Source organism: Helianthus annuus, chromosome 13, assembly GCF_002127325.2.
Source record: "Helianthus annuus cultivar XRQ/B chromosome 13, HanXRQr2.0-SUNRISE, whole genome shotgun sequence".
NCBI classification, from domain to species: Eukaryota; Viridiplantae; Streptophyta; class Magnoliopsida; order Asterales; family Asteraceae; genus Helianthus; species Helianthus annuus.
Genome location: NC_035445.2, coordinates 118,314,784 through 118,332,892, shown reverse-complemented (window position 1 = coordinate 118,332,892; position 18,109 = coordinate 118,314,784). Strand labels below are relative to the sequence as shown.

The 18,109-nt window shown below is 37.1% G+C and overlaps 1 protein-coding gene across 1 annotated transcript; it reads left to right on the top strand.

The window, feature by feature from the left end:
• The first annotated feature begins 56 nt into the window (after positions 1–56).
• On the top strand, positions 57–16,853 carry LOC110901553. Its single transcript, XM_022148372.2, has 7 exons — positions 57–963; positions 1,044–1,190; positions 3,035–3,144; positions 8,921–9,275; positions 9,388–9,588; positions 15,689–15,840; positions 16,233–16,853. Exons 1-7 carry the CDS (start codon positions 61–63, stop codon positions 16,729–16,731), a joined length of 2,367 nt encoding a protein of 788 aa, XP_022004064.2. The 5' UTR covers positions 57–60; the 3' UTR covers positions 16,732–16,853.
• The last annotated feature ends 1,256 nt before the right edge of the window (positions 16,854–18,109 follow it).

Sequence of the window (18,109 nt, the reverse complement as noted above, 5' to 3'; positions counted from 1 at the left end):
TTACCATTGTTTTCAGCTCTCAATTTTCTCTCTACTTGTTATATCCATAAAATGTCTTTCATGGAAGAGTTTGATCACCTCAAAATTCAACTGAAAGATATTATATCGGCCACAGACAATTTTGCACGTAACAAACTAATTGGACGTGGGGGGTTTGGATCGGTGTATAAAGGAGAACTCTCTTGTCGGGAAGGACAAATCATAGTTGCTTGTAAGCGTCTAGATCGTAACTTCGGGCAAGGAAATGTTGAGTTCTTGAAAGAAATCCTCATGCTTTCCAAGTGCAAGCATGAAAATTTGGTCTCTCTCTTATACTTTTGCATTGAGGGTGATGAGAGGATCCTCGTGTACGAGTATGCATCTCATGGGAGCCTTGACCGCCATCTAGGAGACGCTAGTCTTACATGGACACAACGTCTCAAGATATGCATTGGGATTGCACGCGGCCTAAAGTATCTTCATGATCCTAAGGAGACTCAACAAAGAGTTATCCATCGAGATATTAAAAGCTCGAACATTCTTCTAGATGAGAAATGGGCCGCTAAAGTTTCAGATTTTGGTCTATCAAAAGTTGGTCCTGCTAACCAACCCCGAACATACTTGTTCTCTAATGCTGTTGGTACCCCAGGGTATTGTGATCCTATCTATTGGGAAACGGGTTTTCTATCAAAAGAGTCTGACGTGTATTCTTTTGGAGTGGTGTTGTTTGAAGTAATGTGTGGCGCATTATGTTGTGAATACTATGATGGTGGGCAGTTTAAAGTTTTAGTGCATATGTGGCAAAAATGTTTTGACAAAAATAGACTAGATGACATAATTTTTCATGGTCTAAAGGAACAAATGGACCCGTTATCTTTTAAAACGTTTTCAACCATCGCTTATCAATGCTTAAAAAAAGCTCGTGAAGAACGACCAACGATGGCCAAGATTATGCAACAACTTGAGATTGCTCTTAAAGTACAAGTAAGTAATCATTCTTTTATAAAATGTTTCCCATGTTTCAATCCTAGATTTAGTGAATGAATTTTAAATATTCTTAAAAGGAGCTTTTTGAAGATTTGGGAAAGAGCATGAACTTTGAGAAAATGAAGAAGATTGCATATCGTGCGACATATACTCTAACCTACATATCCCAAAGTCATCTTCTCTTACTTTTCTTGAAAGGGATACTAGTTGACGATGGTAAAACGGTAATTTTCTTCTATTTATTGGCATATCTCTTAATTTTCGGTAAAATCAGGGGGACCAGACTCTCAAAATCCAATATTTTAAGGCACATAAAATATTTCAGAAAATTTCGTAAAATTCACACTACGAAGCAAAAAAACAAGGAGGTTGGAGATCATCTGACACTACTAGAAAACTACATATTTTCCTACAAAAGTTTCCCACAAATTTCCCACAACTCAAATTTTGTTACAAGTTTTCTACAGTTTTCTAACAAAAAAGAAAACCAAAAAAAAAAAAAAACCCAAAACTTTTTTACAATTTTCCAACAAAATTTCCACACAAAAAACATTTATAGCAATTTCGTCACAATATTTATTAGCTTTACGACAAAATTCAGACAAAATAAATTAAAAGTAGGGCTGAGCAATTTACGGTTCTGAACCGCCAGATCCGGGGAACTGAACCGGAACCGCCAGATCCGAATTGTATTGTTGGATTTCGGATCCGATTCCGGTTCTTAAGTTTGGGAGAAAACGGTTCCCGTTTCGGTTCCGGTTATAACCGGCGGTTTTGTTTAAAGAACCGCTAGAACCAGTTTGGTTTTAAACTTTAAATAATAAATTTAAAAACCCTATTAATTCATTTAAACTTTGAATATTATATTTAAAAAAATGTATCTATTATTAAAGAATATAAAAATAGTTTTGATACAATGTTTGAATGAAGTTTTTGTGATGGTTAACTAAAAGTTTTTTAGTTAACTTTTGTTTTTTACATTGTATACTTTCGGTTTAAAACATTTTATTGTTGCTACTTTTACTCTGTTTGATTTGACTTTTGGATGTTGCAACTCTTAGTTATATGTTATAAACGGTTTATTGTTTTAACTTTTTTTTTATTTTGTTCTTATTTTTAAGATTTAATTGACAACCGGTTCCGACAAGAACCATTTACGCAAGAACCGTTTAACTCGGTTCCGAATCGAACCGGAACCGCTAGAATACGGTTCGGTTCCGGTTATTATATTTAGAATTAAACGGTTCTGATTCGGTCCCGATTCAATTCGATTCGATCCGGTTTTAAACCGTTGCACAGCCCTAGTAAAAAGAACCTCCCTTAAATGTTAAAGACTAAGTTGGATATGTATAGAGATTTTAGGATTTTTTTTTAAATAATATGACCATTCAACGGTCATTTTCTTGAAACAATAAAAAAATTTGGCGTTATGATTTTCGCGTGAGTCTTCAAAAAGTCGCACATGGTGCCGGTCGTAACGGTGTTGCACGACGCCATGGGAAGCTATGCTTAGTTTAAAAAAATGCTTGAGGCGTGCGCCTCCAGGCGCGCCTCAAGACGAAACGGCTAAAAAACGAGTCTGAGCCTCATGGGATTTTTATTGTATATGCGCCTCGGAGGGGCTGAGGCGCTAAGAAAGGTTGCGCCTTAGGTTTTTGATGTTTTCGACCGTTTGTGTCAATTTCAAGCATTTCATGTCCTTTTATGTGTGTTTTTGATGATTTTGATGAATCTGATGATGAAATTAGTTAGTATTATTATATATATAATTTTTGTATTTATTTATTAATACCGCCTCGGCCTTACACCCCGTTTCGCCTCGAGGCTTACGCCTCGTGAGGCGAAGGGAGAAACTCCTCAAAACTCGTTTCCGTTCTTTTAAACCTTGGCGCTATGTGAGCTAGTGGCGCGACATAACCTACGACTACGGAGGCACTTATAAAGTATACACAAATGATGTCGATTATCGTTTCATATTATACCTGAACCCCCACCAGAACCTACACTTATGCGTTTTCTCTTTACTTTAGTTTTTGTGATATATCAAAACAAGGTGTCTATTTGGCAGTGGTTTTGGGTAAACAAGAAAGGAGAACATTGTGAACTCATATCTGCAGAAAGATGTATTTCTAAATATGAAAGACTATACCTCGAACCAATTACAAGACCAGTTTCAAGGTCAGTTTACCATCTTGTATTCATATATTTCCAGTTTTAGAGCATGTTTGGCTAAGCTTTTTGAACCAACTTATTAACTTATTAGCTTTTTTCAAAAAGCTAATAAGGAGATTTTGTATTTGGCAAACCTAAAATAACTTTTCAAAATAACTTTTTGTAAAGGAGAAAAAGTCATTTTTGAGAAGTTAAAATGATGTGATTTTTTGAGCAGTTTATAACTTTTTGAGCCCTTTTAGTCATTTTTACACCAATAAGCCAAGCCAAACATTTTTTAAAAACAACTTATTGACTTATTAGCTTTTCCCATCCTATAAGTTAATTTAAACACTTTTTTAAAAACTTATTTTTAAAAAGTCATAACTTAATAAGTCATTTAAAAAAAAAAATTCCTTTTTAGGTTAAATAAAATCATGCCCTTATAAGGTGATATTGTGTAGTTTTGCTTCTTAATTTTAATGTATTTGTAGAAAACATATCTTATATATTATCTATATGTTCTCTCCCATATTTACAAGATGTCTTAACACCTTAATATCGTGCTCGAGTTAACTAATTTTTGTTAGGTCTATAGTGGTATGGTGTGTGCCCTTTACAAAAGTGATATGGGTTCAAATTGTTATGTGATAATGTAGAGTGTTCAAATGAGAAGAAATTTTTTATAAGAATAAAACAGAAGAAATTTCAACCACTAACAATGCTTCATTTTACATCATTTAATATTTGTTTTATATTGGTAAAATTGCAAATCTAATATAGTTAGTGTAGACAAAAAAATTTTGTGTGAGGGATGATAGTCTTTAATATTTTACAATTGTATCATTTTTTTTTTACTTAATTAAATTTTCTTCTCAAATGAAACTCCCCATCTGATATTTAGGTGTAAAAAAATTATGTTAAAACTTAATCTTATCTGCATTTTAACAATTTTGCTTATATCTCAGTTATTTAAGACCCAATGTAATGTTTTTGATCATCAGTTACTATGCCATAATTTAATGCTTGTGGTTGTTTGAACTATTGAAGTCCTAGTATAAAGGAGGAAATCTTAATCGTACGAAAGAAAGAGGGTTGGTTTGGAAGAGCATGAAAGTTGAAGGGATGATTTGAAAATAGTATTTCAATTGTCTAGGTTATATTTTATAAATAAAAGTGGTATTTGAGTAGGATTAGAATTTGAAAGAATTGTTTATCAGGGTTTCTTTTGTTAGGATCGAACGAGCAACGCACAAACACAAATAAACACAAATAAACAGGAAAGCAAGAAATCTGACATGAGAGATTTACGTGGTTTAGTCGTGGTGTGCAATTTACGTCCACAGGGGCAAATACAGTTTCGTATTATTGAGTGATTGCAGAGTTACAAGTACAAGAGGTATATTTATACTAGCGTATTAAGGTTTAACCCTTTACTAAAAGAGATATATCTATACAAGCCTATTAGGGTTTAACCCTTTACTAAACTTGCTAAACAAGATACTAAGTCAACTGGTCCCTTTAGGTTAGGGCCAGCTGAACCTTTCCCGCTTTCTCTCTAATTCTTGACTAGGCTTAGTGGGCCGATGATAACACATTGCCAACAATATCCCACTTGGTGTCTTTGGACCTCGAACTATACCATCTCTTCTATACTTGTGTAAATGAAAATCCCCCTGATCTTCAAATCTCCCTAGTTACCCCGCCTTCTCATCATCACTATTCCTGAAGGCCAGACGAAGCTAGCTTCAGCTTATCCAACACCACGCACTTGGTAAACATGTCTGTTGGATTCTTAGCACCTAAGATGTTCTTCAAGCTGATTGTCCCATCACTGATCAATCCTCTCACGAAGTGATACCTCATCCCGATGTGCTTTGTTTTCCCATGATACACTAAATTCTTAGCAAGTTTTGTTGCACTCTCATTGTCTCAATGCATGAGCAACTCTAACGACAAGAGCAATACCTGGTCGAGTGCAGACCATGGCATACATGAGACTTTCGACCGTTAATGCATATGGAACTTTAGACATCTCTAATCTTTCTTCTTTAGATTTAGGTGACTAGTCTTTGGTAAGCTTCAAATGACTACTCAATGGAGTATTTCTAGGCTTGGTCTTTTCATCATTCATCTTGAATCTTTAAAACACTTTCCCTATGTATTTCTCCTGAGATAGTGTTAAAGAACCATCCTTTTTGTTTCTGACGATGTTCATCCTAAGTATCTGTTTGGCTAGACCCAAATCCTTCATCTCGAACTCTTTGGACATTTGCTACTTCAACTTGCTTATCTCTTGCATATTGCAATCAACATATCATTAACATAAAATAACAATATGATATAAGAGCTGACAGATAGCAGCAATGATCCATCTAGCATCTATTGAATCCCGATCTCTCCATGAAATTATCAAACTTCATGTACCACTATCGAGATACCTATTTTAGGCCATACATGTTCTTGAATTTGCAGACCTAATTTTCTTTTTCAACAACTTGAAACCCCTCAAGTTGTGCAATATAAATGTCTTCGTCTAGGTCACCATGTAGAAACATCGTTTTCGGATCTAGCTATTCTAGATGCAAACTTTCTGCAACTACAAGATTCAGAACTAATCTGATGGTAGTCATCTTCACCACTGGAGAGAAGATCTCATCATAATGACATAATCAACCCCCTTTATTCTGTTGAAATCCCTTGACCACTAAACAGGTTTTGTACCGTTTACAACCATCATGTTCTTCCTTGACCCTGAAGACCCATTTATTCTGTAATGCTCTCTTGTCTAGCGGAAGCTTAACCAAGACCCATGTCTTGTTCTTTTCTATAAAGCTCATCTCATTCTTCATAGCATTCTCCCACTGGCGCGAATCTTTCATCTTGACTGCTTCAAGGTAGCTTTCGGGTTCACCGTTTTCTGTTAAGAGAAAACCTAGACTATACTTGGCAGGCTTTTTCTTTGCTCTGGTGGACCGCCTTAAAGTCTGGTCAGGCAACTGCGAGGACTATTCGTCTTCAGAATCTGAACTCCCACTGTCAGATGCTCCCCATGACTATTCATTTCCACTATCTTCAAACTTAGGAACTATGCCGACACTTGTATTAGTTCTTGTTTCGGTAACTGTTTCGGGAGCTTGTTTCTGATTGCCAATCTCAACCTCAGCACACTCTCTCTGAACCCTCTAGTTTGAATCCTTTCTATCTTTGTATAATTCAGCCTCGTTGAATGTAGCATGCTTGCTTCTGACCACTTTTATGCTTTCTGAGTCCCAAAGCATGTAGCCCATTTGATCTGACCCATAACCAATGAAGATGTACTTCTTGGCTTTTGCATCTATCTTATCACCATCTTGAACCAAATCATATGCACTACACCTGAAAACCTTCAAGTGCTCATAATTAACAGCTAGACCCTTCCATTCTTCTTGTGGTACTTTGAAACCCAATGGAATTGAAAGCCCTCGGTTGATAAGGTAGGCAACAATGTTAACTGCAACTGTTCGTAACATCTTTGGAAGCCCTACATTGATTCTCATACTTCTGGCTCTCTCGTTTAATGTTCTGTTCATCCTTTCTGCAACTCTATTTTGTTAAGGAGTGCCTGGAACTATCTTTATCAATCGAATGCCACGCTTATCAGAATATCTAGTGAGCACTACGCTAATATACTCTCCTCTGTTGTCCGGTTTTAAGCGTTTTACCTTGCACTCAGATTCAAGTTCAACAACAGTTTTCCATTTCTTAAACACATCAAATACTTAAAATTTACTTTTAAGAAAGAAGATCCATACCTTATGAGTGGCGTCGTCTATGAAAGTCACATAATACCTCGAGCCTCCCAAGGATCAACACGTGTAGGTCGGAAAACATCTGAATGGATAAGCTCCAACTTTTGAGCTTTTGGTGCTTTCCATGTCTTCACAGATACACTCTTCTTCTTTCCATAAACACACGGTTCACAGAATTCAGATTCTACCTTCTTTAGATCTGGAATTTTACCTCTGGAAACAAGCATCTTTATGCCCCTTTTCACTCATGTGGCCGAGTCGTTGATGCCACAACTTGGATAGACTCGGTCCACGGGTCACTTCATTAACCCCGTCAGTTGGTACCCCAACCATGTATAGTGTACCTCTCTTCTTTCCTCTAGCAATTACCATACTATCCTTAACAACTTTCCATTGCCCTAAACCAAAATGGACAATATCCCTAATCATCAAGTTGTTTAATGGATATCAACATCCTCTTCAGACCAGGAATGACCCAAACATTCTTCAAGGCCCAAATGGTTCCCAATAGTCTTTTTAAATCTATTTCCAACTCATGTAATGTCAAGACAATAACTATTAGCCAAATGAACTTTACCAAAGTTAACTATTTGTAGATTCTTTATCTTCTTTGAGTTAGAAGTAGCATGAAAAGATGCTCCTGAATCCATAATCTAGTCTTCAACAGAATTTTTACACAACAAATAAGAGCTTCCTCTGAATATGAGGATGTGGCAGCAATCACCTCCTTTTTCTCTCTATGAGGTTCAGTACACTGACTTCTAAAATGCCGAAACTCATCACATTTCCAACACTATATGTCCTTTCTTGGTTCTAAACTCCCCTTCTAGCTTTAGACTTAGATCTTTCGATGTTACTGTTTCTCCTCTCTTTTTTCCTACCTCTTCCCTCAATGCTAAGTAGAGCATTGGATGATTCACATGCACTCTTCCTCCTAATGTCTTCTCCTAAGATAAAGTCACGAATGCCTGCAAATGTGAGCTTAGTGTTTTCAGTTGAACCAATGATAGCCGTGAGCCCGTGACTGATCCTGACCAACTATCCGGTAACGACGATAAAAGAAGCAAAGCTTGTATCTCATCATCAAATTTAATATCAACTTATAATAAACGGAATATAAGGGTATTGAAATCATTAATGTGAGTAGTAACAGACATAATAATATAATACGATGGAAATGTATTAGAAAATTATGCGGAAACAATTGTTGTTTATGTTAAAGAAATGTTGACTTACCTAAAATCCCATATAAAAAATCAAAATAAATGTTTTAGCTACTCTTTCGCCCATATTATTCTTCCAACTACGTCTAAAAAAAAAACTATGTATTTTGATTAACAATTTTGGTTTTAATTTTGAATCTATTATATAGATGTGTTGCTTAATTAATGCGTAATCGATTGTATATAAATAAAGGAAAGTATAATTGTGAAATTGATTAAAAAAATTTGGTCACAAGCTAAATTTCAAAGATACAAATGAATTATACCATAAATAAAAAAAATCATACGGAGAAAAGTTGTAAACGGAAATTTGAAAAGGAAATTATTGTAATTTTAAACGAAAAAAAGAAATTAAATATGAAATTACTTTCTTAAAAGAATGCCCCATTATTTTCCCGTCAAAAACCAAATCTAGATGCCCTAAAAACATGACACATGTCTGTAGGTCCTTATATGATTGATATAACACCTATTCCTTATTGTTAAATACACAAACAAGTGTGGGATCCAAGTTTGTATACAAACCAAAGTAAGAACACACGAATAACTAGATGAATATCACTTTAAAGCTTTTTTGTACATCGCCAACATATTTTAGTGTAAATTGATATTGTAAGTGTGTCAAGAATTATTTATAGAAGTGTCTATCTTGGTTTAGATCAAAATTCGGGGTTCGTGTTCTTGGGCTCGATTGGCAACATGTTAGATCTGCCTAAACAACGATTTGTGTGTACCTTATGTATTGTGTGCATAAATGTGACTGTGTTATGTGATATCCAACTTGTGCAGATTTCAATTCCTATTCAGGCATTTATCAACACCATATTGGAGGCTAACAGTTGAGACGCAGTTCTTATCACCTCATGTCACATATGTTGTAAACCTTGTCTATGATTCTGGAAAACGAGATATACCTAATTTGCGTATACCCTTTAAATACAAATGGAATGCAACGATACAATATTCAACTTCATGTGTTGGATATTTGGGGAAAGATGGATGGCGAAGGACAGAATTGTTCCAATTTACTAGCACCAAAAATGACTATTATTTTGACATTGAGTTCTTGCGCGAGAAAAAGTCTCAGCAATATGATCAAGATCCTCCTAGTATTGAAGGCATTGAGTTTTGTCCATTAGACCTTGTATGTTGGTAACCTTGAATTCTTTGTTTCCATCATTTTAGATTTGTGTGAACATGAAATTTTTTATTCACTGTTTGAATACAACAGATTCTAACATAAGTTTCATTTGTAGGAGACAGATAAAAAATTAGAGGAAAAGAATAAGGTTGATAATCAACTAGTCACAAATTCGGACATTAATTGGGGAAAAAAGTTGCCAAATGGTTACTCCGAAATACTCGAATGGTCAGAGGACACGTACCATTCATTGATGACTAAGAAGGAAGTCTACTTTCTTCTACGCAAAGGACTGCACCTCAAAGATCCACAAGAGGTACAACCCACAATGCGTATTCTTCTATTCGTAGTTTGCTATTTTAGTTATATAGAAAGATGTACATATTGTTACCATACTCTAGACTAATACAAGGCTAGATTTTTAGAAGTTTAGGTGCTTTAACATTAGAGTAAACTCTCACTTTAGTTCCAGTGTTTTCACACAAATCTCCATTTTAGTCTAAAAGATATTTTTTTTTTTTTTTTTACTTTGTACTCCAAAATTTTGATTTTTGTATTAGTTATAGTCCCGTACTCAAACTCCATCCGTTTTTATGTTAACTTTTTTTTTTTGACTTTGTACTCCAAAATTTTGATTTTTGTATTAGTTATAGTCTAGTCCTCTAACTCCATCCGTTTTTATGTTAACTTTTTTTTTTTTATCTAAAATACCATAATATATACAATACAAAACCCCATGTTTTATCAGACCAAAACAAATTATATGTTGTCTCTCGAGAACACAAACCGTCGACCACCCTCCATCTCTCTAAGGTGCTGTTTGTTTTTTCAAAGGTAAAATGTCTGCAGTCTGCAGACCACATCTGCAGACATCTGTAGCTGAAGAGGTGGACCAAACCTCTGCAGTCTGCAAGAAGAAGACTATTTGTCTTTTAACTTCTGTTCACATATTTCTTAGATGTAAAACCAATACAAATATTATTTCATTAAAATCATCAAACAATATACATATGTTATTCGAACAATGCTTGCATCTGTTAAACCAAATCATCATTAGCAACAACACCTCTTGGAAATAACCATCTAATAAATATCCCCTTCCTAGGGTATAATTATAAAACCACAGTGGAGAAGAAGATAGGCATAAAGAACATCTTCAAGACCAAACTCTTCAAGACCATGTAATAAATATCCTCAACCTCTTGGAGATAACCATGTTTTCCCTCGTTGGTACCAACTCACCAAGAACAACAAACAATTCACACATGGAGAAGAAGATAGGCATGAAGAACATCTTCAAGAAGCTTCCCCACAATCATCAACAACCGCATCATCATCATCATCATCATCATCATCATCATCATCATCATCATCATCTCACGCCACTGCGGACCACCGTACACCATCAACTGCCACTGGTCAACCCTCTGTTTAGTCGCCGTCTGTGTTACGACCCGTCAACCGCAGGATAATTATTTGTCCAAAGAGGAGTATCAGGTCCAGCTGGCCCTAGATTTGGCTGTGGAGGTGGAGGTGGAGGTGGGGGAGTTGTCGGCGGTGGCTGTGGAGGTGGGGGAGGTGGGGGAGGTGACGGCGGCATTGTGGAGGTGAGGGAGATGTAGGAGTGGCGGCTGGGAGAAGGAAGGGGTGGAGGATCTGTGGGAGATGTGAAAGTCTAGGGTTTGTGTAAGAGATTTGTGTTTAGAGTGTTTAGAAGAGGAGGAGAAGAGGTTAGAAGACTTAAGTCAATGTCTGCACCAAACGGAGGTCTTGCAGACCCTTTTTAGTGAAAGGTTTTCGATAAAACAAACAGTCTTCAGACCTAAAGGTCTGCGCGTGGTCTGCGCGGCGTAGACATAAGAGGTCAGGAAGCACTTCTTGCAAAAAACAAACAACACCTAATATTCAAGTTGACCACCTCAACCTCAAATCCCATTAATCGTCAGAAAAGCACTCTTCATCAACAGACAACGCATAATTGTCTACACGATCACTATACCTGAACAAACATTCACCACACTGTACTCCGATTGGTGGAGATATAACCGATGGTTTCGGTCGTAACATCAGGCAGTAGCATAGCCGAAGGTTTTGGGCATAACATCAGGCAGTAACATGGTGTTGGTGAGGGTGACGAACCATATAATAGTCAACATGGTTTTGTGATGGTTTCAATTCTGAGCAAGTTATTGCGAAGATGCAGGGGCCAACCAAAATGGAAGATGATGATTGATGACGTGGGTAGCTCAAGCTTAATAAACTAACTATAAGTACAAACATAGCTTAAAGGGTTGAAGGGTTCAGGAGAACGGACAGCTGTGGTGAACAGCAAAAAGCATGGGACAGTGATGTGTCACATCACACTTTACGTCTGACTTCTTCACTCAGCAGCAAAAGCACACATGTGAGAAGAAACACTCTTTTATCCGCAGGTTAAAGCCTTCAACCCTCCAAAACGGGCAACCCCCTATCTGCAGTACCGGATCACTTAGTCAAAGGTTTCTTATTTGAGGATTACCTTTCTCTATAATGACCACTCTTGGTCACCTAACAACACATTCCGAAATCTATGACTCTCTCTATAGAATATACACTTTGTATGTTCTATTCTTCACATTCAATACAACTATGACATTGCATGCATAGAATCTGGGTTGAGTCATTCTCGGCCTTGAATTCCAAGCAATTGATAAAGGGGGTGACCCCACCCTACGTATTGCATACGTAGGGGGACTCGTAACATGCATTAGGCAAAAAAAGACTCTTGAAGCCTTTTGCCTAACCAGCCTCATCATTATACTTGGTCTCACATTTGTTGTAACAACAAGTTGGCGCCCACCGTGGGGCTACGCCACTAAATTCATCGTTGAAGACCAGTAGTGTAGCTCCAATTTTGACACAAAGGTAAACTAAGTAACACGTACCTCTACTTCTAGCACTAGCCAAACTCCATTGGTTATGCCTACCTCGTTTTCAACTCCGGGATGCACTCCAACAGGAGTCACATACCCTGAATTCCTTTCCTTTCAGACGTCAACCCCGTCCCGTTCAGGGGTCCCATCTCCTAATGTCGGTGCAACAAGCACTCCTACACGCATCGACCTAACACCGGAGGGGGTTGTAAACAATTTTCTACAGTTAAGGTCTCTCCTTAACCAATACGTGAACAGGGAAAGAGACAAAGGGTTGAGAATTAGGCTAGATTACGATGAGCCAGAGCCCTTATTATCACCCAGGCCACCTGTACTTCCTTTTACGAGCTCACAGCCTGTTGTGTCAAGAAACAAAGCTGGTCGCAGCCATCCTCCTCCGAATCCAAATCCGTACACGTTTACAAGGCCAGATCCGACATCCTTCCCCTTATTCTTCTTCCCAGCCAGTGGCAACCGATGCACTAATAGGACACGAGTTAACCTTGGATCAGTTACTACAATCTCCTGTTGTAAGGCTTCCACCTCCTGTGTCTACCACATGGGAGCAAGCCTTATCTATTCTTCCCTTGGCACGAAGCGCTGTCATGAGTGCTCCTATGGGAATAAACTATGCAACTGCACCAGAAAGCCTTCAAGGCTTCAACCTCATGCCACAAAGATGGCCCAAATGATGGCAAGCTTCCCTTGGCAACATTTCATTAACCAAGTACTGGCCACCCAGGGGAACGCTTGCAACAATCCGGGCACAAGAGCAGAAGAAGATCTGGCCAAACCATACAAGCCAAGCAATTTGTCATTTTTTTCTCAACAAATTGCTGACTATGATTTCCAAACAAGGATCAAAATGCCATCTCACATAAGAACGTATGATGGAAAGGAAGATCCAGAAGATCACCTCCAAATCTTCACCAGGGCTGCAAGAATAGAGAAGTGGTCCAACGCCGAGTGTTGCCTTATGTTTATGCAAACCCTTGTAGGGGCTGCTCGAATCTGGTTCAATGATCTACTGGCCAGAAGCATTCGAACCTTCGATGACTTAAGCAAAAGCTTCTTGGCTAAAAGTAGTGATTTGAACATAAAAAATAGTAAAAAAATAAAAAAAAAATTTTAGATTTTTTTTGATTTTTTTTAGATTTTTTAGGTTTTTTGGGGGTTTAGTTTTTAGCATTTTAGCTTTGGGGTGGGGGGGGGTGGGGGGGGGGGGTTTAGGTTTTTGGGGGGTGGGGGAGGGGGTTTAGGTTTTTGGGGGTGGGGGGGGGGGTTAGGTTTTTTGAGGGTTTTAGTTTTTAGCATTTAGCTTGGGGGGGGGGGGGTTAGGTTTTGGGTGGGAGGGGGGTTAGGTTTTTTTTTTTTTTTTTTTTTGGGGGGGGGGGGTTTAGGTTTTTGGGGGGTGGGGGGTTAGGGTTTTTTTAGCTATTTTAGGTTGTGCTCACATTGGTTCTCGCGGTTCTCGCAATAAGGTGGTTCTCGCATGAACCTTACCCTATATATATATATATATATATATATATATATATATATATATATATATATATATATATATATAACTACTTATATATTTACTAAAATTTAAACGGACACACATAAAGGAATACAAATGAATAAACGTTCACGGACATAAATGAGCGAACAAAACGTGTGTTCGTATTTGTTCGTCTAATTAAATGAACTTCCCCAACAAACAATTCACGAACAGTTAATAAACGTTCCGTTCGTTTACATGTGTAATGGGTGATTTGTAGCAGTAATTGCCGTTGGTGGTGTGCGACGTGTTGACCAAAGATTCTTCAAATTGGGAGAGTGGGAGAAAGAGGGTGAGAGAGATTCTTAAATTGTTTTTTAATATTTTATTAATATGGGTATTATTGTCTTTTTACACGAACTTAACAGAATAAATTGGATAGGATAGTTTACTTGTATAATTGGTATGAAAATCCAACTTTCGAACTAAAAAGGTCAAAAAATTCCTTTAAAATGAAATGGATATTTCTGTAAAACCAGAAAGACTAAAATAGAAGTTTACTCGTAACATAATATAATGTATACATGGTTTTTGGGTTGTATAGGTTTCAAGGTATTATGTGGTTGAGGAAGGAAAAAATATTCAGCTTGTTGAGATAGCAAATTCAACAATATTTATTTTCTGTTTAAGAATTCATTTAATATATAGTTAACTTACAAATTTCTTTACTAACTTGTAATAATACTTTCTAAAAGAATCTAAATGACTAAATCCACGAACTTTCGTTTTTTAGTTGGCATCCTAATATAAATTTTATTTAAAATCAAGTTTTATTTTTCAAATAAAGTATTTCTTTTTTATAATCAAGGAAATTTTGAAAGAATTTTGTTTTAATAGAATTTATGTCATTTGAATGTCGAAAAAATTAAAGTTAAATATAAACGTTATTTGAGACAAATAAAATTATATTTTAAATGAATTACTAGAAAAATAAAGTAAAAAAAAGAAAATAAATATTGGTGAATTTGCTATGTAAATGAGTGAACATTAAATATCTTCCTCAACCAACAAAAATTGAGGTGAGCTCTGTACTAGAACTAAAAATTGCCAAAATTGGGTATTGGCACCGAAATCTCTTGGTACGGTACCAGTATTTGAAGTTAAAATTAGGTAAAATACCGGTACCGAATCGAAAACGTCAAAAAGTGGGTACCAGAAATAATTCGGTATAAGGCTGCGAGGTATGGGGATCGTCCCCGGTTCGTTCTGGTCCGGCGCCGGGCAAAATACCCCCCCCCCCCCCCCCCCGCTTCGTCCTCACCGTCCCTTTCCAGACGTTGGTGCCGGTCCACAAAAGGACAAAAATCATCCCTCCCCCCCTCTCACACACCTTACAATATATACATATACGTTTTAGGTCCATCCCCCCATTTCCATACCTCCATCCTCTTTGCCTCATCCTCACACTCATCCTACGTGGCGGATCATCCTCCAAGGAAGGACTATCACCATACCGCATAGCCTAAGAAATTTGGTAGCGATACCGGTAGAGTACCGGTACCTGGTACCAAATGTTCGTCTCTAAAGAGAATACCTAAAAACCTATACAAACCCAAACCATCTAGAAACACTTTCCAAAAGTTTAAACCACCTAAACTTCCGATGAGCAACCCATTACAAAAACTACTTAATACATGGCTTTCAGGTTGATTTTAACTACTCATTAGTTAAAACCAATAGCGGCGATAAAAAAGGCTTTTGGCGGCGACACATGGCGCCGCTAAAAGGTACCCGTTTCTTGTAGTGTCAGTAGTCACTGCTACAATACTACTTAATATTCTTAGTAAGGTATAATTATACAGTTTCCGAAAACCATAGAACATAACAGTTATGGGGTATGCTAGTCACTGAGTTTGAAGCATTTTGCAAGCATTATTTTGATTAAGGTTCATTATAGAGGTTTAACAAGGCTAGCTAGCACTTGATGATTACTAATAAGATGAGCTTTTAATGACGAGCAGCGGTCTTCTATGGGCGAGTGGTTTTCAATCAACAAGAATTCAAAAAAATGTCATATGTTGTCTGCAAGATGCATTTTACAAGAAGAAAGCCTTGGATGGAATTTTCTATCACGACGAGTAAGTTGGGTATGGAAGTCACTACCAGGATCAAGGTTATCTCTCTATTTCTCATCGATTTTATTCATAAGATGTGTAATGCACACTAACTGTTCACTGCATTCTGCAATAAGGGTTCTGTTAAACATATAAATGCTTAAAACTTGTTTGGCCTTAGTAAGGTTGGATAGTCAATAAGGGCTCTGTCCTGACCGTTAATTTACACTTGTGTATTGATAATCAAGGGCTAGGATTAGTTCACTAGTGTTGACTCTCAAGGGGTTGTTCACGGATGAACCTAACCCAATATATATAAATATATATGTGTGTGTGTGTGCGCGCGCGCGCGTGCGGGGGGGGGGGGGGGTGTATTTGCGTATGTGTTGTGAAAAAGAAGTCATGTATCTTAGAAGTAGCTGACACATATACTTTCTCTACTATCTTGCAGATTTGGTGAGGTGGCTGAGACTTGTGATAAAAATCATTTAGCTTTCAGTTTACAAATAAAACCTCAACTCTTATCACCAGGGACAATCTATGCCTGTTACCTCGTGTATAAACTACCTGAAAATACCTCCATGTACGAGAACATTGTAGCAACACATTTTAGGAGCAGACACTCTTTGAAGTTTAGCCGCACAGAGCGATATATCTATCTACTTACTCCTCCTCATACCCCAATTATCGAACTTAGCACAGATGAAAGACCACCAAGAACCCGTAAAGTAAAAGGTCATCCAAAACTAAGGAAGGATGGTTGGATGGAAATTCAAGTGTGGGAATTTCAACCAAATGATTCTTATACCTATTTTGAGGCGGATGGTTATATCAAGAGTTTAAATGAATGGAATTTTACTGGCCTTCTTGTGCAAGGCATGGAGTTCAGGCCTGCAAAAGTGATTTTTCGACCATGTTATGATGGTAATATTTCTACTCTTTTGGAATAAATGATCATTAGTAAAAGATATAATATATATATATATATATAAATTTTGTAACGCTCTTTGTATTCCTGTTTAAGCTTGATTCGTGAATCGGGTAAGAAATTTAATTCACTATTGTTTATTTACATCAGGTGTAGATGAAAAGTGATTAGTAGCTTCTCTATTTTTCCGAACTGATTAAATTCCTAACAATGAATAATAATTAGGATATGTTATGGTTTAAATTAGAGAGATAGAATAGAAGAAGAAGAGATGTTGCAAATAAAAGAAGGGTTGATCCTGAAAACATTGATACCATCTCATCAGAGTTATCCCTTTAGTCTATGTGTCATCGTCGCTAGAAGGGGCGTTTTCTGGTGACACATCAGCCAAACCACATCAGCCAAACCACGTCCCACACACCATCGTCGCTAGAAATGTTAAACCAATATCTTTCCAACTAGTATGGTAGTTGCAGCGAGCAATTAGAGTGAAGAGCAAGATGATGGGTATTATAGTAATTTTGTTAGGTCAAGTTGGGGGCTTTTTAGACAATATAGCACTTCACAAGTACAAGTTCTGGTGTGGGTGCGGAGTCACGACAGTGGTCGGCGATGGGAATTGCCGATAGAGGTGGTGGCAGCAGCCGGCTAGCGGCGATGGGGTTGGGGTGGTGGGTTGATGCAAGGGAGAGAGGGAGAGGGGTTTTTGTGTCTAGGTTTTGAGCCTAATCTCTTAGACTATCCACTATCACAACCCAACCCAACCCAATCTTATATTAAAATACTAATTTCTCTCTCTCTTCCACCTACATAACCCAACCCAATCCAATTTTTCACTCACTATCACAACCCAACCTAAACTAATATTTTATTATATAAACAAATAGAAGTTAAATAATAAAAAAAGGAAAAAGAATTAAATATTATAAAGAAGAGTTAATTACTATTTTCGTCCCTGAGGTTTGTCAAAAATAACAGTTTCAGTCCATTAGTTTAAAAATTGCGAATTAAGTCCATTAGTTTCATTTTCGTAACCATTTCAGTCCACTAACTTAACTCCATCCATTTATTTTGTTAACTTTGAGTTAACTAACTAATTCAGGGACGGTTTGCGTCAGTTTTAGAAACACAGGGACTTAAGTGTAAACTCTAAAATATTAAAACAAAAAAAATAGTAAATTCCAAAATATCAAAAGAATTCCAAAAAACCAAACAAATTCCAAAAAATTCTAAAAAATAATAAAAATTCTAAAAAATCATAAAAATTCTAAAAAAATCTAAAAAATCCAAAAAATCCGTTTCGGCGCAAACTGTTTCGAACCCGAACCGTTTCGAGCTAAACCGTCCGTACCGTTTCGACCCGAACCGTTTCGAGCTGAACCGTTTCGACGCGAATCGTT